The sequence below is a fragment of the Triturus cristatus genome, chromosome 5_1 (assembly GCF_964204655.1).
Source record: "Triturus cristatus chromosome 5_1, aTriCri1.1, whole genome shotgun sequence".
In the NCBI taxonomy this organism is placed as follows: domain Eukaryota; kingdom Metazoa; phylum Chordata; class Amphibia; order Caudata; family Salamandridae; genus Triturus; species Triturus cristatus.
Genome location: NC_140587.1, coordinates 584,459,735 through 584,487,386, shown reverse-complemented (window position 1 = coordinate 584,487,386; position 27,652 = coordinate 584,459,735). Strand labels below are relative to the sequence as shown.

Sequence of the window (27,652 nt, the reverse complement as noted above, 5' to 3'; positions counted from 1 at the left end):
TCTAGCATACAAAGAAATGGTTCTTAAAGGGTCGTAACTGGATGATGGTGACTCTCATAATTTGGCGCCAGTGTGCAGCAATATACCTGCAGTCAGGTATTTGCCGTTGGAAAAGCAAAACTACGAGGCCACAGTGCGGCACAGGAACTTTGCAGTAGTAACCTGCTCAGACCTGACATGGGACAACTTCAGATCTCTAAGGACCATTTCTCCAGCAGGAAGGAACTTGCTATTTGCCTGCAATGTCCATGAGTCTTCTGTTGCTGTGGGCTTGATGAGCTAGCCGCTCTGCCCTGGCCATCTCCAAGACCTCTCGCAGGAGGTGAAAAGTCAGGTCCAAGGAGATAGGTGGATCCTCCGATCGCTTGCCCTTCTCCGTGGGTTCCTCCCGCGTACTGTAGGCGCCTTGCTCCCCGCCAAGAGGGCTAGCCCTGAGCTCCCCCGTCTCTGAGCCCTGCTGCAACAGCTGCATTTCCTGGAAGGCCTCAGTCAGGCGGTTTCCTGAAAGCGGGGCTGGCAGCCGCTTGTCGAGGTTCCCCAGGCGGATGAAGTATTCCTCCCCCAAGCGTAGCAGGAATGGCTGGAACTGGAGGTGGGTTGAGGGTGGGGCGGACAGTCCCAAGACTGCAGCGAGGGGCCTGCCAAGGGATCGGCTTTCATTGCTGGGCAGCTGAGCAACCAGAAGAAACACAGTGGAGAAGAGCACCTGCAGCTTCATAGTGGGAGACACAGAATCTGGAGGAGAGGAAGAAGAGAAAAAGAAAGCAGGTTGAGAACAAAACCAAATGTGTACCTTGTTCTCATCCAATACCTAAAATTGAAAAATAAATTATTCCGGGAACTCACAAATGGGGAAAGTGTTTTAAAAAAGACAGAGTTAGGAACGGTGGAGTCAGGAAGAGCAGTGTCAAGGACAGTCAGACTATGGGGTTCCAGAGAAATAGCCATCGATATTCTGCTATGCCAACTAATATGTCACATGCTTGTGCTCTGTGTAGGGTAGTTCAATTTGTTAAGGGCCTTGGTGAAGAGATCCATGTGTAGCATGAAGTCTACAAGCTCCAGTCCTGGTAAATAACTCATGGGAATCTGTCTGCAGCCAGCCTTACGTGACCAGCAAGTGATGAGTTTGAATCCTTGTAGATTTTCACTTAATAAAATGGGTGTCCCTAAGTGAGGTAGTACGAATTAGCTCCTAGTAAGTTCCAAAACAACTTTTCGTATTATCTTATATGCAAATAGTGATTAATGGAGTAATTGCAAATATCTATACCTCACATTCATCCGGAGCAAACATATGCCTACATTATAAGGATTCTGGGCTACATGCAGCAAAATTGTAAATTGCAAATACCTAATTGCAAATTCCTGAGATTCGCAATTAGGTAATCGCAATTTACAATGTATGAAACTCAAAGAGTTTCAGATAGCAATTCCTAGGGGTTTGCAAATCACTCTACTCATTCATATTAATGAGGTAGATCGCAATTTGCGAACCCCTAGGAATAGCAAAAATCACGAGGATGGTGGCCTGCTAAGGTCAGCAGACCACCATGTATGTGATTGCTTTTAAATAAAGCAATCTTTTTTTTTCATAGCAGCCCGTTTTACTTAAAGTAAAACGAGAGGCTTTACAAAAAGTGCAATGAAAAGTTTTCTTTTCATTTTTTAAGAGCAGGCAGTGGTCCATGGGACCACTGCCTGCTCTTAAAAAACGCTGTAACAAACATTCATGACGGGCGAGGGGTCCCCTGGGGACCCTTCCCTTTTGCTAATGGGTTACCACCTACTTAAAGTAGGTGGTAAAATGCGAATGTTTTGTGGTCGCATTTTGGTCACAAAACATTCCTACATATCTATACAATTTGGTTTTAGGAAGGGACGCCCTAAACACGCCCCTTCCTAATAGCAAATCGCTAACTCATTTTGCGATTCGGTAACAGGTTTGTTACATCTTTAAAGCATTTTTTGCTTTTGCGTTTGCGAAGGCAAATATGCTTGATGCATGTGCCCCATAGACCCTGAGAAATCTTTTGTAACAGTTTATGTCTTTGACCAACATGCAGAATGTTGTTTTTTACTCTTGATAGATTACTAAGTCTATGAGCCAAAAAGTGGCCATGTTCAGATGGGTTCCCTTTAAGATCTGACACCTTTTCAAAAGACAGGACAAAACTTGGGCAAAAGAAATATTTGGATTTTGGTATTGGCAGGGAAAGTCACCAAACACCCTCTCTTGTTGCAGGCGCCATTTGCCACGTGCTGCATGTCTGCAACTGGCGCTAAATGATTCCCAGGAGACAGCCCTCATGATGCGGGGGCAGGCGGGAATCCGGTTCCATCAAAAATATAGGTGCACGGCCGGGATCTAATCTGTTTTCTACTCTGCGCCTCCGCTCCGTTAATCTCTACCTGCAGCAGTTTACCTCATCTCCAACCGAAGCATCTTTCACCACCACGGAGAGCACACATGACAACTGAGCGCAACCCTGGCATGTCGAGCACTTCTTCAGAAACCTCTGAGTTGCACCTGCATACTTTACACTGCTGTCAGCACCGCTGAGCTAAACCGACATCTCTTACATTGCTGTCAGCACCGCAGAGCTAAACTGGCATCTCTTACATTGTTGGCAGCACCGCAGAGCTAAACCGGCATCTCTTACATTGCTGTCAGCACCGCAGAGCTAAACCGGCATCTCTTACATTGCTGTCAGCACCGCAGAGCTAAACCGGCATCTCTTACACTGCTGTCAGCACCGCAGAGCTAAACCGGCATCTCTTACATTGCTGTCAGCACCGCAGAGCTAAACCGGCATCTCTTACATTGATGCTGGCAGCACCGCAGAGCTAAACCGGCATCTCTTACATTGCTGGCAGCACCGCAGAGCTAAACCGGCATCTCTAATATTGCTGTCAGCACGGCAGAGCTAAACCTGCATCTCTTACACTGCTGTCAGTGCCGCAGAGCTACATCTGCATGCTACTGCTGTCAGCATTGCAGAGCTACACATGCATCTCTTGCACTGGTGCCAGAACACCATATTTCTATATCTCTTACATTGCTGTCAGCACCTCAGAGATATACCTGCATCTCTAAACTGCTGTCACCACTCATATGCCTGCTTCTCTTAGGATGCTGTCCGCACCTCACGGGTATACCTTCAACTCTTGCACTGCTTTTAACACCACAGAGCTACACCTGCTTCCCCTGCACTGCTTTCAGCACCACAGAGCTACAAATGCATCTCTTAAACTGCTGACAGCACCCCAGAGGTATACCTGCATCTCTTGCACTGCTTTCAGCACCACAGAGCTACACCTGCTTCTGCTGCACTTCTGTCAGCACTGCAGATCTACAAATGCATCTCTTGCACTGCTATCAGCAGCTCAGAGATATACCTGCATCTCTTGCACTATCAGCACCACAGAGCTACACATGCATCTCTTGCACTGCTATCAGCACCTCAGAGATACACCTGCATCTCTTGCACTGCTATCAGCGCCACAGAGCTATACCTGCTTCTGATGCATTGCTGTCAGCACTGCAGAACTACAAATGCATCTCTTGCACTGCTATCAGCACCTCAGAGATACACCTGCTTCTGCTGCACTGCTGACAGCACTGCAAAGCTACACATGCATCTCTTGCACTTCTTTCAGCACCTCAGATACACCTGAATCTCTTGCACTGCTTTCAGCACCACAGACCTACGCCTGCTTCTGCTGCACTGCTGTCAGCACTGCAGAGCTGCAAATGCATCTCTTGCACTGCTATCAGCACCTGAGAGATATACCTGCATCCCTTGCACTGCTATCAGCACGTCAGATACACTTGCATCTCTTACACTGCTATCAGCACCTCAGAGATACACTTGCATCTCTTGCACTGCTTTCAGCACCTCAGATACACCTGCATCTCTTGCACTGCTTTCAGCACCACAGACCTATGCCTGCTTCTGCTGCACTGCTGTCAGAATTGCAGAGCTGCAAATGCATCTCTTGCACTGCTATCAGCACCTCAGAGATATACCTGCATCCCCTGCACTGCTATCAGCACCTCAGAGATATACCTGCATCCCCTGCACTGCTATCAGCACCTCAGAGATATACCTGCATCCCTTGCACTGCTATCAGCACCTCAGAGATATACCTGCTTCTGCTGCACTGCTGTCAGAATTGCAGAGCTGCAAATGCATCTCTTGCACTGCTATCAGCACCTCAGAGATATACCTGCATCCCCTGCACTGCTATCAGCACCTCAGAGATATACCTGCATCCCCTGCACTGCTATCAGCACCTCAGAGATATACCTGCATCCCTTGCACTGCTATCAGCACCTCAGAGATATACCTGCATCCCTTGCACTGCTATCAGCACCTCAGAGATACACTTGCATCTCTTACACTGCTTTCAGCACCACAGAGCTACACCTGCTTCTGCTGCACTGCTGTCAGCACTGCAGAGCTACAAATGCATCTCTTGCACTGCTGTCGGCACTGCAGAGCTACAAATGCATCTCTTGCACTGCTTTCCGCACCTCAGAGATACACCTGCATCTCTTGCACTGCTTTCAGCACCTCAGATACACCTGCATCTCTTGCACTGCTTTCAGCATCACAGAGCTACGCCTGCTTCTGCTGCACTGCTGTCCGCACTGCAGAGCTACAAATGCATCTCTTGGACAGCTATCAGCACCTCAGAGATATACATGCATCTCTTGCACTGCTTTCAGCACCACAGAGCTACGCCTGCTCCTGCTGCACTGCTGTTAGCACTGCAGAGCTACAAATGCATCTCTTGCACTGCTATCAGCACCTCTGTGATATACCTGCATCTCCTGCACTGCTGTCAGCACCTCAGATATACCTGCATCTCTTGCACTGCTTTCAGCACCACAGAGCAAAAACCTGCTTCCACTGCACTGCTGACAGCACTGCAGAGCTACACATGCATCTGTTGCACTGCTATCAGCACGCCAGAGATATACCTGCATCTCTTGCACTGATTTCAGCACCTACAGAGGTACACCTGATTTTGCTGCACTGATGTCAGCACTGCACAGCTACACCTACATCTCTTACACTGCTGTCAGCACCTCAGATATTTGATTGCATCATTTATGCCGCCTCCAGTACCTTGGAGCCCTACCTGCGTCCATGCTATTGATTGCTGCACCTCATGAGAAGCAGCCGTATTATAACATTGATTTGTAAGCACCTCAAATCTATGCCGCTATCTCGTGCACTGCTGTTCATCTCAGAGCTGCACCTTCTTTCTGCCAGTTATTGCATTGCCTCAGGTGTCCACTGTAAGAAATTGGAGTAATGGTTGAGGTGGGGGTAAAACCCACCTCAAATATTCACATTCCTTGTCAGGGTGAGCCACTAAAATCACTAAATAAACCATTGCTTAGCCCACTAGTAGCTAGGCAGAAAGCTGTCGAGCATATCTTAGAAGCAATGTGTAAAGTATTCATGCAGCACTCAAACAGTAATAAAGTAAAAACACAACAATAGAAAACTTCAAAACCAATTTAGAAAAATTATCTACATGTTTGTAAATAAAATGACACCAAAATGAAAAAAATCCAATAATGAGAACCAGAGATATGATTTTTTTTACATTTGAAAATAAAGATATCACCAAAAAGTACAAAGTGCCAACCACGGTTATCTGGTCACACTAGACCAGGTCAAAGTAAAAAGTTAAGGCTGACCACAATAGAGTCTGGGGCAGATGCAGGGACATGGTTCATCCCTGTGGAAAGTTATCTTATGACTAAGAAACTTTCAGGGAGAAATGGTAGTCACAAATGATTCAGCAGCAGTGCAAACCACAAGCTAGATCTGAAGTGGGGCTTGATGGTGGGATGCTGAAGAGTGGGTCCCGGTTTGGTTGTTGATGAAGGCGAGAAAGCTCTGAGTGGCAAAATACATCCCGGGAAAGGTCTCGGCGTTGATCAGAAGCTGCTCGGAGTCGGTCCTGCTAAATCCCTCTACGTTTGGGCTTTGAAACTTTTCCCGGCAGCAGATATTTAGAGGGGAAATCTATCAAGCTGAGAACGACAGGTGATTTGACGGCTGTAGCTGTAAAGGCAATTCTGGTCTCCATCGGTTCTCCAGGCAGAAGGTGGGCAAAACGTTTGTGAATCACAGCTCTTGATCTCTGGGGACAAGAGAAGTACACTCTAACACCAGCCAAGGGTCCAAGACTTGGAGGGCACCACTTGGAAATTAAGACTCACTCAGAGACCAGCAGGAGGGTCCAAGGGCAGTTTCCAGTTGGAACTGATCGCTGGGCATTTGCAGGTAGAGAGGCCTCTGGAAGCTTGTTGTGTCCCGGTAGCTCAAACTGGAGGGCAGCCAACTGATCCTTTGAGTCACTTTTGAGCTCCTGGGTTCAAGGCAAGCAGGTCCAGTCTTCCTTCAGATTTCAGACAGCAGGGCAGTCCTTCTTCTGGTCTTCACAGGCCCAGAAGTGTTCTGTGGAGAGGTCTGTGGGTTCCACTTTTTTCCCACTACATGCCACTGTCTGGGAGTGATGCACATCTCACTACAGGGGGAGCCATCAGGGGTCAGGTGGCAGCTGGACACTTACAAGAAAGTCTCTTGGTTTTAGGCAGAAAAATAACATCTGTCTAAAAGTGTCATTTCCAGAATAGTAATATGAAATAGGACTTAACCATTAAACTGGATTTATTTTAAATTACTATTAAAACAAGTCCTTGAACCATATGTTCTAGCTACTTCCAATCTGAAAATAGCACCTAATAAAGGTAATAGTGAATGAACTACTTTCTTTTTTAAAGGAGCATATTAATTTTCTTAACGTGGTGTCTAATAATCATCAATTAAAGTAATCTGAGTTGCAGTAATTATTACCTTCTGATGCAGCTTTAACTCTGCAAGGCCTTCATTTTGTTACTTACTATGGGGCATATTTACAAACCCCTTGCGTCACTTTTAACATGGGAAAAGTGACGCAAAAGTGGCGCAAGGGGCTTGTAAATCTGACCCCTATGTTTATAAATGTTCCAAACTGAGCAAGATCCATTGTGTCGTAGGTAGTGAAACAAAATGCTAGTACATAATAGATTTTTTTTAAACATTGACCTAAGTAAAGTGCAACATGCAGTTAAGAATTCAAGGCAGCAGCAGAGTAATTAGACAATCAATTCTCTTCCATACTTACAAAATTACAACCCTTATAGTCCATTGATTTTTTTCTCCAAGTTCCCCAAAGCGTGCCATTATTTTACTTTGCAAAAACAACAATTGATGGACAGAATGCGGAACAATGTCATAAATTCACCCCAGTACAGAGATCTGGACCTAAATCCATCGTTTTTTTGCTCACCATGCCATTCCAGTTTGAACCCAGCCATATGCAAATCAGTCTTGACCCTGTGCCTCATGGGAACAGTCCAGCCCGAACTGCCAAGCCAGGTCCTCCCTGGACTGGTAACAAGCATCCTAGGACCGGTTTCGGGGTTTCACCCCTCTTCAGCCAGGATAGCTTGATTCCAGTGGCATGGAGAGCACGGGACTCACATCTGAGCATACCCATCCCACTCGGGGTGACAAATGCAAAAACAACAATTGATGGACAGAATGCAGAACAATGTCATACATTCACCCCAGTACAGAGATCTGGACCTAAATCCATCGTTTTTTTGCTCACCATGCCATTCCAGTTTGAACCCAGCCATATGCAAATCAGTCTTGACCCTGTGCCTCATGGGAACAGTCCAGCCCGAACTGCCAAGCCAGATCCTCCCTGGACTGGAATCAAGCATCCTAGGACCGGTTTCGGGGTTTCACCCCTCTTCAGCCAGGATAGCTTGATTCCAGTGGCATGGAGAGCACGGGACTCACGTCTGAGCATACCCGTCCCACTCGGGGTGACAAATGCTTTGTACTGGGGTGAATGTATGACATTGTTCTACATTCTGTCCATCAACTGTTGTTTTTGCATTATTTTACTTTGGTCAGGTCCACTTACCTGGATATAAGTCACACCTGTGTGTTTTTTAGGTCTCGTGAGCCAAAGGCTCTAAGAGACATTTTATATCTGGGCTTTTCAAAGTGCTGCCGTGGCCTAAAGCTACAGTGCACGTGAACGTGCACGCGCGCAGCGCCATGTGCCCTTCGTAGCGATCGTGATCACTTTCACTTTCGCGGGCTCCTCTGTTGCTGGCATTCCCCCCTCCCCTCTCGTTTGTTTATTTTCTCTAGCTGCACGCATAGCCTGTTCCCACCTTCAATGAGCAATGGGTCGTTTTAAATTGCCCTGCCAAGCGCTCGCGCCACGCTCCGCCGGGCTTGTTTGTTTTCCTTTCACTGCCGTGTCACTTTCAGTGAAAGCCCCTCCCACTCCCTCCTCGTCAGCTTCATGTTTTTTTCCAGCGGCGGGCTTGTCTTGTGTTTTTTTACCCATTTCCCACGTCATTTGCCCCCGACTTGTATACGTGGGCAGAACTTCAGGTACTGACTGCCCCGTGCACGAGTGTCCGAAGACCTGATTACACCACTCATAGCGGATTGGCGCTTGCTTTCTGCTCTGCCCCACGTCTCTTCGTCACAATCGTTTACTTTGTCCATCTTCACTCTTTCATGTCAAAATGATAATCAAGCTGCTTCCCTTCTGCAGACACGACAGGGTAAACCCAAATAGGCAGTGCTTTGAAAATACACAAAAACGCATGTCTTTGCAACCCAGACACTTTTGATATATGCACGGTCGAGCTGCTTTTCCACAAATGATAACCGTACAGGAACAGGGCTTTTGGAGTCTCACATTGCAATGTATTTTTTTTTTATTTCATTCAGTATAAAGGATAGGATTTTGTAACTAAGAGCTGCGCAAAACGGTACTTGTGCGGTCTCCTTCTGAAAGACACACTTCAGTGCAGAGCACACGTCGTAATGACATCACTTTTTTTTCTCCATATATCATCAATTGGGTACCAAAATATCTCAACGTTACAATATTTTGAACAGGCATATTAAACCCAGAAATTACACCCCGCTCTTACCTACTGCCGTCGCGGGACAGCAAACGCAGGGACCACCATGGGCACCAAAAGATCTAGCTACGCCACTGGCTGGGATGTGAACTGGGTCAGAGGCAATTGACATGCACCCTCCATATGGAAGCGTCAAGGCCTGATGGAAAGAGGATTGCAGTGACTTCAAAGCATATCTGTTTTTGTCAGGCTGTCACCGGTCCTGTCCTACCAGACATTAGCCTTGCAAAATTGCCCCTTTTCTCTTCCCTCACGTGCCCTTCCTTCTGGAGTATGCCCGGCTAGTTCATCATACGATGAACAGCTTTAAAGTTCACTTTTTCCTCTGGCTACACAAGAGTACCCAAAAGTCAACATGCTTTTATTGTAACTTGGATTTGCAGGCTTCGTCACTGGGACCAGAGGCCCACCGGCCGCCGGGATGTTCTTCAGAGGGTAATTTTCATATTGTCTCTTGGAAAAACATCTGTCTCTCGAGGCTAATATGCAAAGGGCGGGCACCGATTGAGAGTAGACGCGGGTCTTGTTTGTAACTGTACCATTATGCAAAGCACTTCACGTGGCGCCACTCGCTTCTCTGTGCACCCTGGCCGGTCGCGTGCATGGGATGTGCGTCATCAGCTCTGAGTCCAGGTGTTTCTGTAGGGAACGGGCCGGGGGCAGGGAGGGGTGCTTGGCGCGCAGATTTTAAAAGATAGAAAGCCCTGATGTTGATTTATACCCCATGACAGAGTAGGTGACTAGAATGTTATGTTACAGAGATCTGTGCAGCGTTGCATTGCACTAATATGACCTCGCAGCGCTGCCCGAGATGAATCTCATTGAAAGTGCCTGTTGGTTGCAAGGGGTGTTTAAATACATTAATCGAACGAAAAGCAGAAGAAGTGACACCTGGGCACATCTACCCGCCCTTCATCACCACGAAATCCCACCTAGAGCTGTATTGGCAGTACGAATTCGCAAGACCTGACAGATAGTCAGCGGCTCAAAGATTCCCAACATCTATGATATATGTGTATTGCAGCCAGCTTTCGCCTGGTTACCCTGTAATTCTAGCGGCCCGGCCGCCGCCGGGGTCACAGGCTTGTTATCAGCTGTGTACTTCAGCACAAAACCATCAGCGATCGGGGGGCGCGCGAGGCACTTCACAAGGCCACCCCCGCCATTCAGGTTGAGCTGAGGCCTTTAGCCAAATGTTTACTCGCGTGAGGAGGAGGCGCGAGGCTAGCGTAAGACGGGCTGATAATACAGGACAGAAGACTGGGGAGCGGGGTGTGCTAGGAGCATTAACCCCCTGCGCTGTAACCAGCATGCGGCATTTGTACACCTACCAGTGTGTCAGTGGGTGCACCGGGTGAGGCTGAGCCCCACACACACTCGGACCCCCTGCTCGCGCGGCTCAGAGGTGCACCTGGGCACAGGGTTTAGGGAAGACTCTTTGTACGGCACAGACCCCCTCGGAAGGGAGTGTGCATGAGGGGAGGCGAGGAGGGTGGGGCTGGCTCAATAAAAAGCATGGGTTTGCTTTTCTCATCACCACCCCAGCGAGGTATAAGCAGGCTCCCCACGGCCCTCATTGTCTATGCCCTTTGTGTACCCCTCGTGAGTTATGCTTAAGGAGTGCAGCGGGGCACGGAGGCGGGAAACCTGTCCTCTTCCGTGCGCTGTTCTGCATTTATCCTGACTATTTTTGACAACTTAGAAAAACAAGCATTTGCAATGCATTAGGTCTCGCATTTACGCGAGTTTGAGCTATTGACATTGCAAATAACAATGCCTATTGGCATTGTCATTTACAATGCCAATAGCTTTAACTCGTGTAATTGCGAGACCTATTGCATTGCAAATGCTTGTTTGTATAACTTTCAGAGCCAAGTATGAAGTAGGGCAAAAACAATAATCAGAGAGGAGATTCAGCTCTTTAATGGCAGCGGTCTGGTAACTCAACCATGGATGACTCTTGTGATTGAAGATTACTTGGATTACTGACTTACGTGTGTTTGGTTTTGCATTAAGGTTATAGTGTAAACCAGTGTTAGCCTATGGGAGAGCCAGCCCTAGAGGTTTTTCACTCTCAGGACATGTAAAACATTAAATACATATGTCCTACTTTTTAAATGACACGGACCTGTCCTGTGGAGTTCGCAGATCTACCTTAGGGGTGTCTTATCAGTATCTAAAAGTAAGCTTCAGACCTGGCAAAATGTTTGTTTTGCCAGGTCGGACTGGCAGATTAAAACTGCACTCCCGGGAACTGTGCTACTTTAGTAGGTGGCACAATGAGTGCAGCAGCCCACCAGTAGCATTTGATTTACAGGCCCTGGATACATGTTTTATCATATACTATGGACTTACTATTACATTTAAAATGTGATAATTAGGGAAATGCCAGTTCTAACATGTTTAAAGAGGAGAGCACAAGCACTTTACCAATGGTTAGCAGGATTTAAGTGCTCAGGGTCCTGGGGCCAGCAAAAACGGGTTCAGCAAAAGGAGGCAAAATTGAGGGGGAATGCCAAGAAAAAGCAACATACACCTGTATCATTTACACAGCTTCCAGCTCCTCGAGCGATGCACTCCCTTCCACTTTCCCAGCCTTCGATATCTCAGAGCAACACCTGAATCTCTTGCACTGCTTCCCGCGCCTCAAAGCTGACTAACTCCTCCACTGATGTTCCTACCTCTGGGATACATTTCGATTCATCCTACTGCTTTCAGCACATTATTGCCTTCTCTTCTGCTGCTCTCAGGTCTATGCCTGCGCCTCTGTCGATGCCTCTTCAAAGCACGTCAGAGACGCCTCCGTCTTTCACACAGTTTCCAGAACCTCACAACTCCAGATGTGTCCCTTCCCTTGCTTTCTGTGCCGCACATCTCCTCCTGCATCATCTCTATGCTTGTCTTTGGCACCTCGCAGCTAAACATCTATCTTCCTACTGCATTCAGCTGCACCCCCATTGCAGCCACTCTCTTAAGCAGCTCACTGGTACTAATGCATCGCTTTAGATGCTTTCAGCAGCTCCGTGGCACACCTGCCTCACTCCCACTGCTTTCAGCAGCTTTGTGGCGCACCTGCATCACTTCCACTGTTTTCAGCAGCTCAGGGGTACTCCTGCATCACTTCCACTGCTTTCAGCAGCACCGTGGCCACCCGCCTCACTCACTTCCACTGCGTTCAGCAGCTCCGTGGCACACCTGCATCAATTCCACTGTTTTCAGCAGCTCATGGGTACACCTGCCTCACTTCCACTGCTTTCAGCAGCTCCGTGGCCACCTGCCTCACTTCCACTTCTTTCAGCAGCTCCGTGGCACACCTGCCTCACTTCCACTGTTTTCAGCAGCTCCGTGGCCACCTGCCTCACTCACTTCCACTGCGTTCAGCAGCTCCGTGGCACACCTGCATCACTTCCACTGCTTTCAGCAGCTCTGTGGCCACCTGCCTCACTTCCACTGCTTTCAGCAGCTCCGTGGCCACCTGCCTCACTTCCACTGCTTTCAACAGCTCCGTGGCACACCTGCCTCACTTCCACTGTTTTCAGCAGCTCCGTGGCACACCTGCATCACTCACTTCCATTGCGTTCAGCAGCTCCGTGGCACACCTGCATCACTTCCACTGTTTTCAGCAGCTCATGGGTACACCTGCCTCACTTCCACTGCTTTCAGCAGCTCTGTGGCACACCTGCATCACGTCCACTGCTTTCATCAGCTCCGTGGCACACCTGCATCACTTCTACTGCTTTCAGCAGCTCAGAGGTACACCTTCATAACTTCCACTGCTTTCAGCAGCTCAGAGGCACACCTTCATCACTTCCACTGCTTTCAGCAGCTCAGAGGCACACCTACATCACTTCCACTGCTTTCAGCAGCTCAGAGGTACACCTTCATCACTTCTACTGCTTTCAGCAACTCCGTGGCGCACCTGCATAACTTCTACTGCTTTCAGCAGCTCCGTGGCGCACCTGCATAACTTCTACTGCTTTCAGCAGCTCCGTGGCACACCTCCATCACTTCCAATGCTTTCAGCATCTCAGGGGTATACCTGCATCACTTCCACTGCTTTCAGCAGTTCAGGGGCACACCTGCATCCATTCTTCAGCAGTTCAGGGGCACACTTGCATCCATTCCACTGCATCCAGCAGCTCAGGGGTACTCCTGTACACATTCTACTGTGTCCGGCAGCTCAGAGGTACAGGTGCATCGTTTTCATTGCTTTCAGCAGCTCGGAGCCACGCCTGTTTCCCTTGCCCTACATTCAGCAGCTCATGGTACACCTGCATCCCTTCCAGCAACTCAAAGGTACACCTGCACCGTTTCCTCTGCTGTCGGCAGCTCATTAATACACCTGCACCATTACCCCTACTTTCAGCAATTCCCTTGTACTTCTACATTTCTTCCACTGATTTCAGAAGCTCATGAATACACCTGCAACCCTTCCTCTGCTTTTAGCAGCTCAATGGTACACCTGTATCCCTTCCACTGCTTTCAGCAGCTCAGTGGTACACCTGTATCCCTTCCTCTGCTTTCAGCAGCTCGCAGCTCAGTGGTACATCTGCATCCCTTCCTCTGCTTTCAGCAGCTGAATGGTACACCTCTATCCATTCCAGTGCTTTCAGCAGCTCGCAGCTCAGTGGTACATCTGCATCCCTTCCTCTGTTTTCAGCAGCTGAATGGTACACCTGTATCCCTTCCAGTGCTTTTAGCAGTTCATGCGAACGCATTCATCCCTTCCTCTGCTTTCAGGAGCTCAGTGGCACAGGTGCATCACTTTCACAGCTTTCAGCAGCTCAGGAACACACCTGAATCTTTTCCGCTGCTTTCAGCAGCTCAGAAACACAAGTGCATAACTTCCACTACTCTCAGCAGCTCCGTGGGTACCCCAGAACCCTTTCTCTGCTTTCAGCAGCTTGATTGTACACCTTCATCGCTTCCAGTGCTTTCAGAAGTTCAGGGGTGCACCAGCATCCCTTCCTCTGCTCTCAGCAGCTCATTAATCCACCTGCACACGTTCCTCTGCTTTCAGCAATTTAGTAGTTCACCTGCTTCCTTTCCCCTGCTTTCAGCAGCTCTGTAGTACATCTGCAATTCTTCCACTGCTTTCAACAGCTCAGAAAAACATATGCACCACTCCCACTGCTTTCGGCAGCTTAGGGGGACACCTGTATCCCTTCCACTGCTTTCAGCAGCTCAGGGGTACACCTGTATCCCTTCCACTGCTTTCAGCAGCTTAGGGGTACACCTGTATCCCTTCCACTGCTTTCAGCAGCTCAGGGGTACACCTGTATACCTTCCACAGCTTTCAGCAGCTCAGGGGTGCACATGTCTCCCTTTCACTGCTTTCAGCAGCTCAGGGGTACACCTGTATCTCTTCCACTGCTTTCAGCAGCTCAGGGGTACACATGTCTCCCTTCCACTGCTTTCAGCAGCTCAGGGGTACACCTGTATCCCTTCCACTGCTTTCAGCAGCTTAGGGGTACACCTGTATCCCTCCCACTGCTTTCAGCAGCTCAGGGGTACACATGTCTCCCTTTCACTGCTTTCAGCAGCTCAGGGGTACACCTGTATCCCTTCCACTGCTTTCAGCAGCTTAGGGGTACACCTGTATCTCTCCCACTGCTTTCAGCAGCTCAGGGGTACACATGTCTCCCTTCCACTGCTTTCAGCAGCTCAGGGGTACACCTGTATCCCTTCCACTGCTTTCAGCAGCTTAGGGGTACACCCCTTCCACTGCATTTGGCAGTGCAGAGTAGCACCAGCATCCCTTGTACTGCTTTGAGCACCTTTGAGGTACACCTGCTTCTCCTTCACTGCTTTGAACAGCTCTCAAATGGATCTGTTAATTCCTCATGGGAAGAAGCTAAAGGGTCGGTCTGCCACTCTTCACATCAGAGACCAAGAAACTGATATGCGTTGTCCCACGGGGATCGCCCCTCAGCCCCATTCTTTTCAATATATACATGACACCTCTCATCAGCATTAACCGATAACAAGACATCACCGTCATCTCCTACTCCGATGACACCCAACTCATCCTCTCCCTGACGGACAAGACAAACACCACCAGAACCAACATCATCAACTGCATGACCATGGTAGCAGACTGGATGCGAATCTACTGCCTGAAGCTCTCAACTCCTACAAGACGGAAGTACAGCTCTTTGGTAACAAGACCTCCCTATGGGATTACACCTGATGGCCGTAGGAGCTAGGACTAACACCAACATCCACAGACCATGCAAGAAATCTAGGGGTCATCCTAGATGACAAACCCAACATGCCGGCTTAAGTCAACGCACCTCCTGCTTCCACATCCTAATCATGCTGTGATCTCCAAATGGTTGCCTCAGAAACCAGACAGACCGTCACACAAGGACTCATCACCAGTAGGATGGCAGCACTGTCTTATGCTGGAATCTCCAAACAACTCCTACACAGACCATTCAGAATGCAGCCACAAGAGTCATAACCTACCACCCCGCACCCACATCACACCGTACCTCAGGAAGCTTTGCTGGCCCACCATTCACAGGCATATCCAATTCAAACTTCTCAGACACCAATCAAAGCCCGATATAACAAAGGACAAGAATACATGACAACCGCATACACTTTCACCAACCCACCTGCCTCACTCTCACTCGCACACATGTCCCGCATTCGCAAAAGCATAACTGGAGGTTGCTCATTCTCCTACATGGCACTCAAGACACGGATTGACCTCCCTCAACACATCAGAGCCTCTTCCACACTTACTGAGTTCTGCAAGAAACTGAAGACCTGGCTCTTCATAAAGTCACCTTGGGGACCACACACATACACGCCTTGCCCAAGTGCCTCCATACCCTCTCGAGTGATTAGTGCACTATACAAATCAAGCACACCTGCAGCCCCCCATTCCTTCTAACAGCTCAGAGGCACACCTGCATCCCTTCCATTCCTTTGATCAGCTCAGAGGTACACCTGCATCACTCCCATTCCTTTGAACAGCCCAGAGATACTCCTGCATCCCTCCCATTCCTTTGAACAGCTCAGAGGCACACCTGCAAACCTCCCATTTCCTTGCACAGCTCAGAGGCACACCTGCATCCCTCCCATTCCTTTGTACAGCTCAGAGGCAGACCTGCAAACCTCCAATTCCCTTGCACAGCTCAGAGGTACACCTGCGTCACTCCCATTTGTTTGAACAGCTCAGAGGTACACCTGCATCCCTCCCTTTCCTTTGCACAGCTCAGAGGTACACCTGCATCACTCTCATTCCTTTTAACAGCTCAGAGGCACACCTGCATCACTCCCATTCCTTTGAACAGCTCAGAGGCACACCTGCATCACACCCATTCCTTTGAACAGCTCAGAGGCAAGCCTGCATCTATCCCATTCCTTTGAACAGCTCAGGGGCACACTTGCATGCCTCCCATTCCTTTGTACAGCTCAGAGGCACACCTGCATCCCTCCCATTCATTTGAACAGCTCAGAGGTACACCTGCATCCCTCCCATTCCTTTGTACAGCTCAGAGGTACACCTGCATCCCTCCCATTCATTTGTACAGCTCAGAGGCAAACCTGCATCCCTCCCATTCCTTTGTACAGCTCAGAGGCATACCTGCATCCATCCCTCCCATTCCTTTGCACAGCTCAGAGGTACACGAGCAGCCCTTTCAGAGCTTTCTAGACTTTGGTGACATCTCGTAATCTCGCTGTATTCTACGCCTCATAACTAACTACACGTTCCGGGTGCCGCTCGCAGGCTTGCCATTGCTCGCTACATACCTGGGCTCTTGCTGCTGGATTTCGTGGCTCACCGAGGACATTGCCGTGGATGCTGTGCTGAGTGGGGGGTGTTTTAACTTTGTGCATTCCAGTCCGGGACTGCGAGGACCAGGCTGCTTGGCGGTGTTCGCAGCTGCCTCCTCTTCCTGGCCCCTCCCCCCAATTCCCCCAGTCTTTAGAGCTCAACCTTGTCTCCACGCGCAAGCGGGACGCGCGCGGGACGTAGCCCGGGGCTAAGCCTGGGCAAAGGGTGGGCCCTCTTAGGCCCTCAGAGGCCGAGTGAGGCCGGGCTGGGCTTGGTTATTAACCCGATAGTATCTTGTAGCGCCTGCATACGCGCACACCTTATACTAATTACCTACCATGACTAACACCTCTACTAAAGCTGTACTGGAATTGACGGGAGCTATGTCAGCCGGCCCATTAGATACCTACTTCAAAAAGGTGCTACAGGAGGAGGAAAAGGACAATACCTTGGCCAAACGTAGAACTGAGCGTCGTCGCTCCATTGAAAATCTAAAGCTTAGGACTCCTGAAAACTCTAACTTGCAGGTCCCCTTTTGTGTTGATGACAGTTGTAATGCCATAGCTGACCCTCTTGTACTGCCGAGTGATTCTCTCCCGTTAAGGGAACGTGCCCTTACACCATCTGCTCCTAAAGAGCAGGACATTCAAGAAAATCATGCCACTGTTTTTTCTAGTTTTCCCCAAGTTGTAAATAAACCTACGCCATTACTTGGTAAACAGGCCAAGAAGTATACTAAGCCGTTTAAAGCAGTTAAGACTCATGGTCCACCACCGAGCAAGAGAAGATGCAAGAAAGGGGGAGTCTCAGTTAAACTTAAGACCAACCACTCTGATTTTGGGAAACATGCATTGAAGGCCATAAATTTAACTAAAGGGATAGCAGCCGAAGCGATTATTACACCTAAATCGCCTCTTCCAGCTTCATCAGCCTCCCTAGAACCCGAAGTGTCCCCTATGGTGTCAGGTTTCATCTCTGTTGACTCACTATCATCAGCTACCCCTTCTGCTGCCTACCAGGACGTTTGGGGCCAGGTGATCAAGTCCCTTATTGCACCGCTTATTGAAGGCTTATTAAGAGTCGAGAAAAGGCTTACGGACTTAGAAGCCGCTATAAGCAAGAAAATAGAACTGACTATAGGACAGGGGAAGGCGGTTGCTTCTAGTGGCTTAGATCCCATAGCAGTGGTACCTAACCCCAACCCCCACTTTTCTAAGGCTATAGTTCAGCCATCTAACCAGTTAGCTGCGACTCAGTATGTGTCACTGCCCTCCACGACTGGGAGCACCCAGGGAGCGACCATACTGGATGATTTAGAGGGGGGGGGAATAAACACCCACATAATCACTTTGCGGGACAAGAGGGAAAGTTCCAGTATTGATAAGCCTGTAATAAACAACATGCCACAAGTTGACCTGCCTCCCGAAGCTGTGCCCTTGGTGGTTGTTTTGACGGGGGTTCCACCTTTGATGGCTAATAAAAGAGAAGGGTATACTGAGCTAAAAAATAAAACCATGTATTGGCTTAGTAGTCACAGACCTATTGAGGAGATCATCAACGGAGAGATATTACACGTTAGACGTCTCCCATGGCTGGGTGGTAAAAGTAAAAACATCGAGGGAGACATCGTGGTTGTAAACTTTAGAGACCCACGAACAGTTAAGCATATCCTGGACTGGCCCCCCGAAAATGGTAACAATGGCATTATCCCACGTGCGTTAACCTACTTTTACCCCAGATCGTTGGTGTTCCCCCCTTCCCGTATAACTAAGCAGGTCTTATCGTACCCCACTCCAACAGGTACATCTATACCCAGCTATTTGTCATGCGCCTCACATACCACCCACGTTGCTGACCCTTCAAGGTGGAACTTTATTCCCCCTAGATCCATTAGGAACTATAATAGAGGATGGGACCATTTGAGGCCTTCTACTCCTTTAGAGACAGTGAACCGGTTCGAAGCTCTCTCTAGCTTGGTAGACTGCGATTGAAGAATAAAGTCTCCTCAGGGCCGAGAGGGACGAGTAGGTTCACCTAGTCTTGAGGTTGGCACTCGCGAGATGTGTCTGGAAGACTCTGGAGTTGTCCCTGTGATTACAGGATTATCCCCGCCAATCGGAATTGCTACTGGCGGGACTGTATCCCCCTACCCACTTGCACCCTTGGGCTATAGTGCTGCAGACCCCAGGTTGATAGACCCTTTAGTCCAAGTAGATTCTATAGGTGCCCAAACCTCGCCTGCCCCGGATATGAACGCGGGGGTCCTCTCTGAATTGTATTTAACAGATAATAAAATCTTACATCTAGTCTCATGGAATGTGGCTGGTCTGCAAAGAAAGTTGGCTCTACCTGAATGGAATCTCTTCATCGAAAAATTCGATGTATGTTTGTTCCAAGAAACATGGAGCATACTTCCACTACATAAATCAGGATATACCACTTTTTTTATACCAGCTCAGAGTAGCGGAAGGGGTAGACCAGCCGGGGGTCTACATGTATGGATCAAGACCGCCCTGAACTGGACAGTAACTACTCATGATTCTGGGTGTTGTGACATCCAACATATTTCATTCGAGGGGGTAAACAAGGGCCGTAGGATAGAGCTATTCAATATCTATGCAAGAGGGAACACAGGGGATACAAATTCAAGCACCGTATCTATTTTAGATCAGGCATTAGCCAATTGCCCCCCTTCCTCTAAAACTATTGTGGGAGGGGATTTTAACTGTACTTTTGAACCACTGGAAGGTGACGATCCCCTGGGTATTGAGGAGGCGGACTCTAGATGGTCTATTCCGACCTTGTCCTTGGCCCCAATTAAAAAATGGTCAACAAAGGTTATACATATTAATTCCCTTATTGTGGAATATAACCTTAGAGCTCTTAATGGTAGGACTCCCTCCGACCCCGACGGTGCGATTACCTTTAATAGGCTAAGTAGCCCGTCAAGAATTGATTACATCTTATTAGACGTGACACTGTGGTGTGATTTAGTAGACATGGAGGTGACCCCTTCACAGGACAGTGATCACAACCCTTTATGTATGACGATAAGATGGGGGAAGCGGAATAACAACAGGAGGTTAACCCACCTGAGGTCCACCAATGAGGTGACACCATTCCAGGGAAATCGTAGGTTGAAATGGGAGAAAGTTCAATCACAGGATTACAACTTGGTAAAGATTAGGGCGCATGTTGAAGACCTGAGTACAGAATTGGCGGTGCTTGACCAGGAACCAGCGACCGCTCAGGGCACGTTTTTTATACAGGCGTACAATAACTTAATAGAGAAAGTAGGGAAATTCTTTTTAATTGAAAAGACCAAGGGCAGGGGAGGCAGTAGGGAAAATAATACAACTATAGCGAGTAACCCCTGGTACTCGGCCCATTGTAAGGTTAAAAGAAATGAGATCAGAACTGCCCTGCGTAAAAAGTGTCAGTCTCTGGTTAGTGTAGCCAGGAAAGAATATGCAAGGGCTCTGGAGCAAGCTAAACGAGAGTGGGAAGAACAACGCTGGCAAGACCTCAAGGCAGCTTCCAAAAGAAAGAATTCATCGCTATTTTGGGATCTGATCAACAAAGCTAGGTTGATTAGCTCTCGCCCCTTAGATAGTCACATAACCGGCCAGCAATGGCAATCTCATTTTTCCACCCTGTATGGCGGGTCAGAAGTGTCCCTTTCTCCCCCCGACTGTGTTTTTAGGATCCCTCCCCTGCATCCGGTCAAGGAACCCTTTCTGCGCTCTGAGGTGGTGCTGGCCATTAGACATCTTACCCCGAAGAAAGCAGCTGGCCCAGATGGGATCCCCGGAGACCTCCTCTTGGAGGAACCGGAGCTATGGGCCAAACTTATTGCAAAAATAATGAACCTGATTTCCAACGGATACCCCGTTCCAGACTCGTGGAAGGGAGCGGAGGTAATCACGGTCTTTAAGAAGGGTGCCAGAGACGACCCTGCCAACTACAGACCAATCAGTTTGATTGATGTGTTACAGAAGGTGGTTGGCAGGGTAATTATTATGAGGGCTGGCATCTGGATGGAAGAGATGCATGTTTTGTCCCATCTGCAAGCGGGGTTCCGCCAAAAGGTGGGCACGATGGACCAGGTCTTTCGCTTCTTTGCGATCTATTGGAAGACGGTTACCATCAATAAAGGTAGTTTATACCTGGCTTTCATAGATCTCAGGATGGCCTTCGACCTGGTCCCTCGTGAGAGGCTGTGGGAAGTTCTGGAGAATATGGGGTTCCCAGGTCCCCTTTTGGGCTTTATTGTGCATCTCCATGAGGGGAACTGTGCCAGGATCAGGTGGGGTACTCAAGGGCAACTGACTGAGAAGATACCCGTGAAGAGGGGTGTACGCCAGGGATGTGTTATGGCTCCAACGCTGTTCTCTCTTTTTGTGAACGGAGTGGTGGACCATCTGAGAGGGGAACCAGCTGATGCTCCATCCTTGGCAGGTGAAAAAATCCCCACACTCCTCTTCGCGGATGACACCTTCTTGATCTCTAAGTCCCCGTCAGGCCTACAAAAGCTTTTGAATCGTTTTAGTACATTCTGTAGCGATAGAGGACTTATCATCAATACTCTAAAAACCAAGCTCATGGCCTTGGCTCCTTCATCCAGATTTAGGAATATTTTTTTACTTAATGGGGAGCCCTTGGAGTTGGTAGACTCCTTTGATTATTTGGGTATTAGGGTTAACAATCGCATGAGCTGGAAGGACCACTTGGCCAAAATGTTGTTAAACTATAAAAGAGTTTCTGGGGCGGTTATGAGAGAACACCGGAAATCCTAGAGTAAGCCCTTATCACCGCTCCTTACTATCTATGAGGGCCAAGTTCTCCCATCCGCCTTATATGGCTCTGAACTATGGGGGTTTGAAAATACTGCAGAGTTAGACAGATCTGAAAATAAGTTCTTGAGAGATGCGGTAGCCCTCCCAGTTTCCACCCCGCTAATCCCTCTTCGGGCAGATATGGGTAGGCGCCCTCTTAAGGCTCTAGTGCGCTTGCGCCCGTTACTTTTTTGGGTTCGCTTACGAAGGACAAGGGAGCTTCAGGATTATGCCGCCGCCCTAGATGAACTAATCCAGCTTAATTGCAACAATAGGATTAAGTGGCTGAGCAACCTGAAGCGGATGGTAGTCCTCCTGGGTTTGAGTGACTCCTGGGAAAGCCAATCACCTCCACCCAAGTTAGTGATTAAACAGCTGTACTGGGATCTAGTCCAGAAGGAGACCCTCTCTAGTAGTCTAGGGGGTCCCCTAACAGAGCGATTCTTGTCATTTAAATGGGTTAGGAGTTTCGAACCACTCCTGGACTACATCGAGCTGCCCTTGGACAGAGCTCTTTACCTGAAGGTTAGGTTTGGGATCCTCCCAGTAAACGATTTCACTTCGGGGTGGAAAAAGCAAGACGGCCGATTGAATCCATGTCCTGGCTGCGCAGCCCCTACAGAGTCTGTGGCGCATTTTTTCTTTGCTTGCCCAGCATACAGGGTAGCCAGGAGGATCTGGTTAAAGCCGCTATGTAAGGGGTTGGGTCTTAGATGTCATAAAATGGCCTTGCGGATACTCAGCACTGACACTTCCTCCATTGCTATGGTCTGTGGAGTTGCAAAATTCCTGGGTAGTGCTTGGCGGTCCCGTATGAGGCGTTGTAAATCCTCCCCTTTGTCCACCCATTAGCTTAAAGTCCATGGTTAGGATTTCCACTTTGTCTGATATGTTTTTAGTGTCTATTTTATAATGGGGCAATGAAAACTGTTGCTTTTATTTTAAATTTGTGTCTGGTAGCTTTATATACTGTACTGTACTGCTTATTTTGCTTCTTTTTATGATGAAATTTCATCGAATAAAGAATTGGTAAACTACACGTTCTCCTTTCCACTGCTAGTTGTGCCCCCTCCAAAGTAATTCCGCCTCAGTACTTGTATAAAACGACAACAGACGGTGGATGTGACCTTTTGCCTGGGCTTGTGAGAGGGGGCGCAGGCGTGAGAGGGGTGGCGGAGGAGTGCCTGGTGAGGGGTTATTGGCAACTGAATAAGTGAGATGTGGGGGACAAGACAAGTAGCGTGCATGGGGGGAGATGGACGAGTGGGAAACCGAGTGTTAGAGCTGGTGACCAAGAGGCAGGAGAGACAAAGAGCTGGTAACTGAGGAGTGACCCTGAGTGACCCCGCGAGACTCCATCTGAGGGCTGACTGGGGAGAAGCAAACCCGGCCGTATAGTTGTGATTAACATGGGTGCGAACGTGGCGAAGGAGCGATTATATAGGCGACGTGTGACAGTGAAGGGAGGAGGGGGGGGGGGACATGCATGGAGTGCGAGTGCAACCATTAAGTTACTACATGCTCTCCCCTCAAGGCATTCCACGCAATAAGATGCTACGGGGAGATACCATGGGGAGGACAGAAGGGGGGGACATGGGACGAGCAGGCATCACCTGTCGTAGAGACGGACCTTCAAGTTCACACGCACAACTTGCACGTGCTTTCCGTAGGACTTCTGAGCTCCCTTCTCCCCAAACCGTCCCGTTAGGGCCGTCGGTGAGCCTGGCACCAAATCAACCCCCTCCTACCCGCCCTCCCTCCTCACCACTACCCGCCCAGCGCCCCCGACCCCACTCCTCCAGCCCCGAGACTAGCAGAATTCCCATCTATCGATTCAACTACCGTGGGTGGCAGATGGTTGAGCAACCCCCATGTAATGAACCCGGATACTTCAGACACGTCAGAGGTCCACTCCAATGTGCAGCAATGACGGCCACAGCAGTGAGTCCGCACAATGACACACATTCACTCCGAACTATTAGACCCGGCCAAGTATTGCTTGAAGCCGTCTTGCCGGCACCAAAACTATGGCGCGTCCGCCCCGAGTCCCCTGTGGTTGCACCGCAAACTCAGGGAGGTGGGGGACCTGTTGCTGGTGGGAAATGCATACCGTTTGAAGGTAATTGCGTCAAGATAGCACAGTACCCGTGGGCCGATGGTACCGGGACAAGACAGATCAAACACATCCGGTGACATGGGAACCCCGAACGAATGAGCCACGAGGCGCCCGGAAAGCACTAACAGTGCAATGCCGCAGCACTACTGACCTAACTAAGGCAGACTTCGTGACATTTACGAATGTGTCAGGGGGGTCCGAAGAGGTGGCTGACAGATGCTGAATGGGTCCCAATAATAGCGAAAGTCTCAAGTATTGCAAGATTTAAACGACTTCAACCTACAGCACTTGGTTTATCTGCACAAAATTAAAGTTACTGCAGTGGGCATTGGCGAAGGTGCGCAGCCAGCGACGTGGACCTCAGGCACCTGGGTCTCCAGACGTTGTCTGAATGCTGGAAAATAGTTAAGACTCAGCTCGTCGGTAAAACCCGGAAGTCCGCATGCTGGGTTTAATTTAAAAACCGACCAAAAACAAAACTTGGGGACAAAGTTACAGATTTGCTGCTAATTCTTGCCAATCTATGGCGCGAAATGAGACATAATGCTGAACTGAAGTTATCTGCGAAGCAAAGACAGAAGACAGGTTGGAGGAGCCAGTGTCATTTTAAGGATTTGGGGGACCCCGTTCGGGATTAGCCGTTTTCTGCTAATTCAAACAATATTGAATTCTAGGTTAAAGGGTGAGATCGAAAACTAGACAGGTGAGATAGAGAGAAAGCTCTCTTTCACAGGGCCCCTTCGGAGGTGGGGACAATATGGGGCAGATTTACAAGCCCCTTGCGCCACTTTTGCGTCACTTTTCCCATGGTAATAGTGACGCAAAAGGGGCGCAAGGGGCTTGTAAATCTGCCCCTATGTTCTTAAGTGTACCTGTATTAAAAAAAATTGAAGGAGAAATGTATGAATGTACAATGTTTACATGGAAAATCAGTCAACAGAATAAAAGAAAAGATTGAGGGCAGGAAGCGGCAGGTTTTTTGATACATGCCGAAACATGTCAATACACTGAATGAAAGTCAGAAAAAATGGAAGAGCTAGGTGGGAGGAAGGACATTAACATCCAAAGGCTCACATATCTACATTTTTTTTCGCATCTTTTATATAGAGCGAACTCGACCCGAAGGTATTGGAGCGCTGTACATGAGCACCGTATTTACATTACATATTCAGGCACCGGGAGAATAAGAGATTTGCCCAGAATCACAGGATGTGGACGCGACCCCGAAGCTCGAACCCTGGTTTCCAGCACCAAAATCGGCAGTATAGCCGACGGACCACATCTGTTATCGCTGCCCCACCCACGACTAATCCAGCTTCCCCAATGACAAGGTGAGCTATGAAAGTCGAGGCGCAGTACTTGGGCGCAAGAAGCGCGCACCGGTGGCTTTAAAAGTGTCCTCGGAGGGACTCTTTGCTATCTATCACAAAGTGTTACTTTGCGCCACGAGCACAGTCAGCTTTACTCACCTAGGTTCCTCTGCGAGAGCGGGGTCTTCGCGGAGCACCGGAGGCGCTGCACGGGGCAGGTGTGCCAGGTGCGCTGCTCCGGTACCAGGGCGCTGTCGCGGTGGCAGGGCTGCTGCTGCGCTGCACGGGGGAACGCCGCTGCGATGCTGAAGTGCCGCGACTTCCTCGCTTCTCCGCTTGCCTCTCCCTCCCTCCTCACACCTCTTGTGGGAGTAAAGTCTTCACTAGAAGGAGCACCGGTGTTGGATTTTTATAGTGTGTCCCATCTGGTGGTATCACGCAACACTCGCCTAATAATCTGACGATATCTTGACACCTCATGCGCACCGGCTGATTGTGAATAAGTTATGCCCAGCCCCCCTCCCCCAACCTGCTCCGCCATAGCCCCTTGTCAACATTCACCGTGCCCCCACTTATGCACGCACACTGCAAGCGCCCGCCTGTGACGCAGGAGGCCCCCAAGCAGCAGGCTGGGCACCAGCCGCCCATTGATACAAATACCTGAATGAGGTGCCCCTGAGGCACCAGGCAGCAACACATGGCCTCTAATTCGCAGCCCCAGGATCAGAGTGACAGTGGCACTTGCCCCGGATCAGGAATGAGGCCAGAGTGGGCCGTGCTGCCCCCTGGGGTCGGGTCATGATGGGGCATCAGCCTCTAGTCTAGCCCTAACGATAGTTAGTCACCGTGGGCCATTTTGCCTCCTGAACAGCCAGGTGATGGGTCATAGTCGGTCCTGCTGTCTCTAGCCCCAGAGATAGAGTCATAGTGTGGCATGATACCCCTGGGACCGGTGAAGGGGACACAGTGAGGCATACTGCCTCTAGCCCCAGTGGAGGGATCACAGAGGATGAATTCTGCTTCCAAGCTACCCAAGGGGCAGGGTGTGGCATGATGCCTCTGGTCGCAGGGATTGAAGTCAAAGTGGGGCACGATTCCTCCAGCTGCAGAGATAAGGTCACAGGGGTGGGGTCACAGTGGGGCATATTGCTTCCAGGCCAGGAATGGGGTCATGGTGGGGTTCACTGTCTCTAGTCCTATGGATGACTTTTAGTGGTGGGTGCTGTTTTCCGCCCATGATTGGGGTCACAGCGGCAGGGCGGTGCGACCGGTGCCACCGCACCGGGTGCTGGCTTCTGGTTGAAGCACCTGCTGCAGCATTTCTTTCCCCGGCAATTACCAGGACTCATATAAATGTCAAGATAACTCGTGTGATTAATTATCTTCCTGGAGAGAGATGAGCATTTTGTATACTTGAGGTTTTGACTTATGAGAAGTTAGTGCAGAGGGTTAATATGCCTGCTGCAAAGAACGTGTACCAAGTAGATTACAGAGTGCGTATGATGTAAACAGATCAGCAGGTTACTGCTTTCAAAAGAGACATCCTTTTGTTACTTGCAATTTACAACTTAAAGTCCTAATATAGGATAGTGAGCTATTAACTTTCACCCTAGAACTGCATACACACTGCAAAGTATACATTATTAGAGCATTGATTAATGTTGCAAAATGTCCCAACTATGCTGTTTCTTTTGCGACTTTGAGTTTGTGCTTCTCCACACCAAGCACTCTTAAACTATGCTGCCTGCCAGTACAGATGACATGTGAGTCCTACACTTTTAGTCCTTTGGCTTATGTAACATTTCCTATACACTGATTTACACATGTATGATTGATTGTCTCTGTGTAATGTGTGTGTGATGCAAAGTGCTCGGACACCCTACACTGGAATGAGTGGCGCTCTATAACTAATTCAATGCATCTGAGAGGGTGTGGTTATGGAGACTTGGTCACTGTTAAAGGGTGCTAGTGAGAGAATCCGTGGTGGAGGTGGTCATTGGGGGGGCGCCAACAAACATTGTCGCACAGGGCGCCACCAGCACTAAAGCCGGCCCTGCACAGCGGGGTATGATGCTTCCGTCCAGGGATGGAGCCATGGTGAGACATGCAGTCTCTGGATCAGGGATGCCATTAATGTGATGTATGATGCTTCTAACCCTAGAGATGAGGCCACTGCATTGATAGGTTCACTCGAGAACCCAATTACCACACCAGGAGCAAGATGCCGATAGAAACACAGAGTTCATTCCTTAATGCCTTAACTGCTGAGACTTTCTCACCTCAGTGCTGAGCCCTTTTTTGATATTTGGGTCATTTTGCGCTTACAAATTCATAACTTTTTTTCCACATAAGGTATCCTTGCCAAATTTGTTTTCTTTTTCCAACATCCAGGAGATTCTAAAGGTACTCAGGGTGTGGTAGATTCACATAGAGCGAACTGAGAAAAAGCTAGCTAAATTTTAGAGTTTAGGGGGCATATGTATCAACATCACCATTTGCGATTCTCAAATAGTGATTTTTTAAGAATCGCTATTTGAGAATTGCAAAACGGGATGTATTGAAAAAATTGCAAACTTT

General features: G+C 48.9%; 1 protein-coding gene across 1 annotated transcript; it reads right to left on the bottom strand.

Moving 5' to 3' along the window:
• Positions 1-14: 14 nt before the first annotated feature.
• On the bottom strand, positions 15-25,351 carry CRH (corticotropin releasing hormone). The gene is made up of 2 exons (XM_085604116.1): positions 25,235-25,351; positions 15-735 (listed from the first exon to the last, which is right to left on the bottom strand). The coding sequence occupies exon 2, from the start codon at positions 716-718 to the stop codon at positions 230-232; it is 489 nt and encodes a 162-aa protein (XP_085460242.1). The 5' UTR covers positions 719-735; positions 25,235-25,351; the 3' UTR covers positions 15-229.
• Positions 25,352-27,652: the final 2,301 nt, after the last annotated feature.

What these genes read in the sequence shown, in the direction of transcription:
- CRH (XM_085604116.1), bottom strand. Translation starts at nt 718, where the DNA reads ATGAAGCTGCAGGTGCTCTTCTCCACTGTGTTTCTTCTGGTTGCTCAG.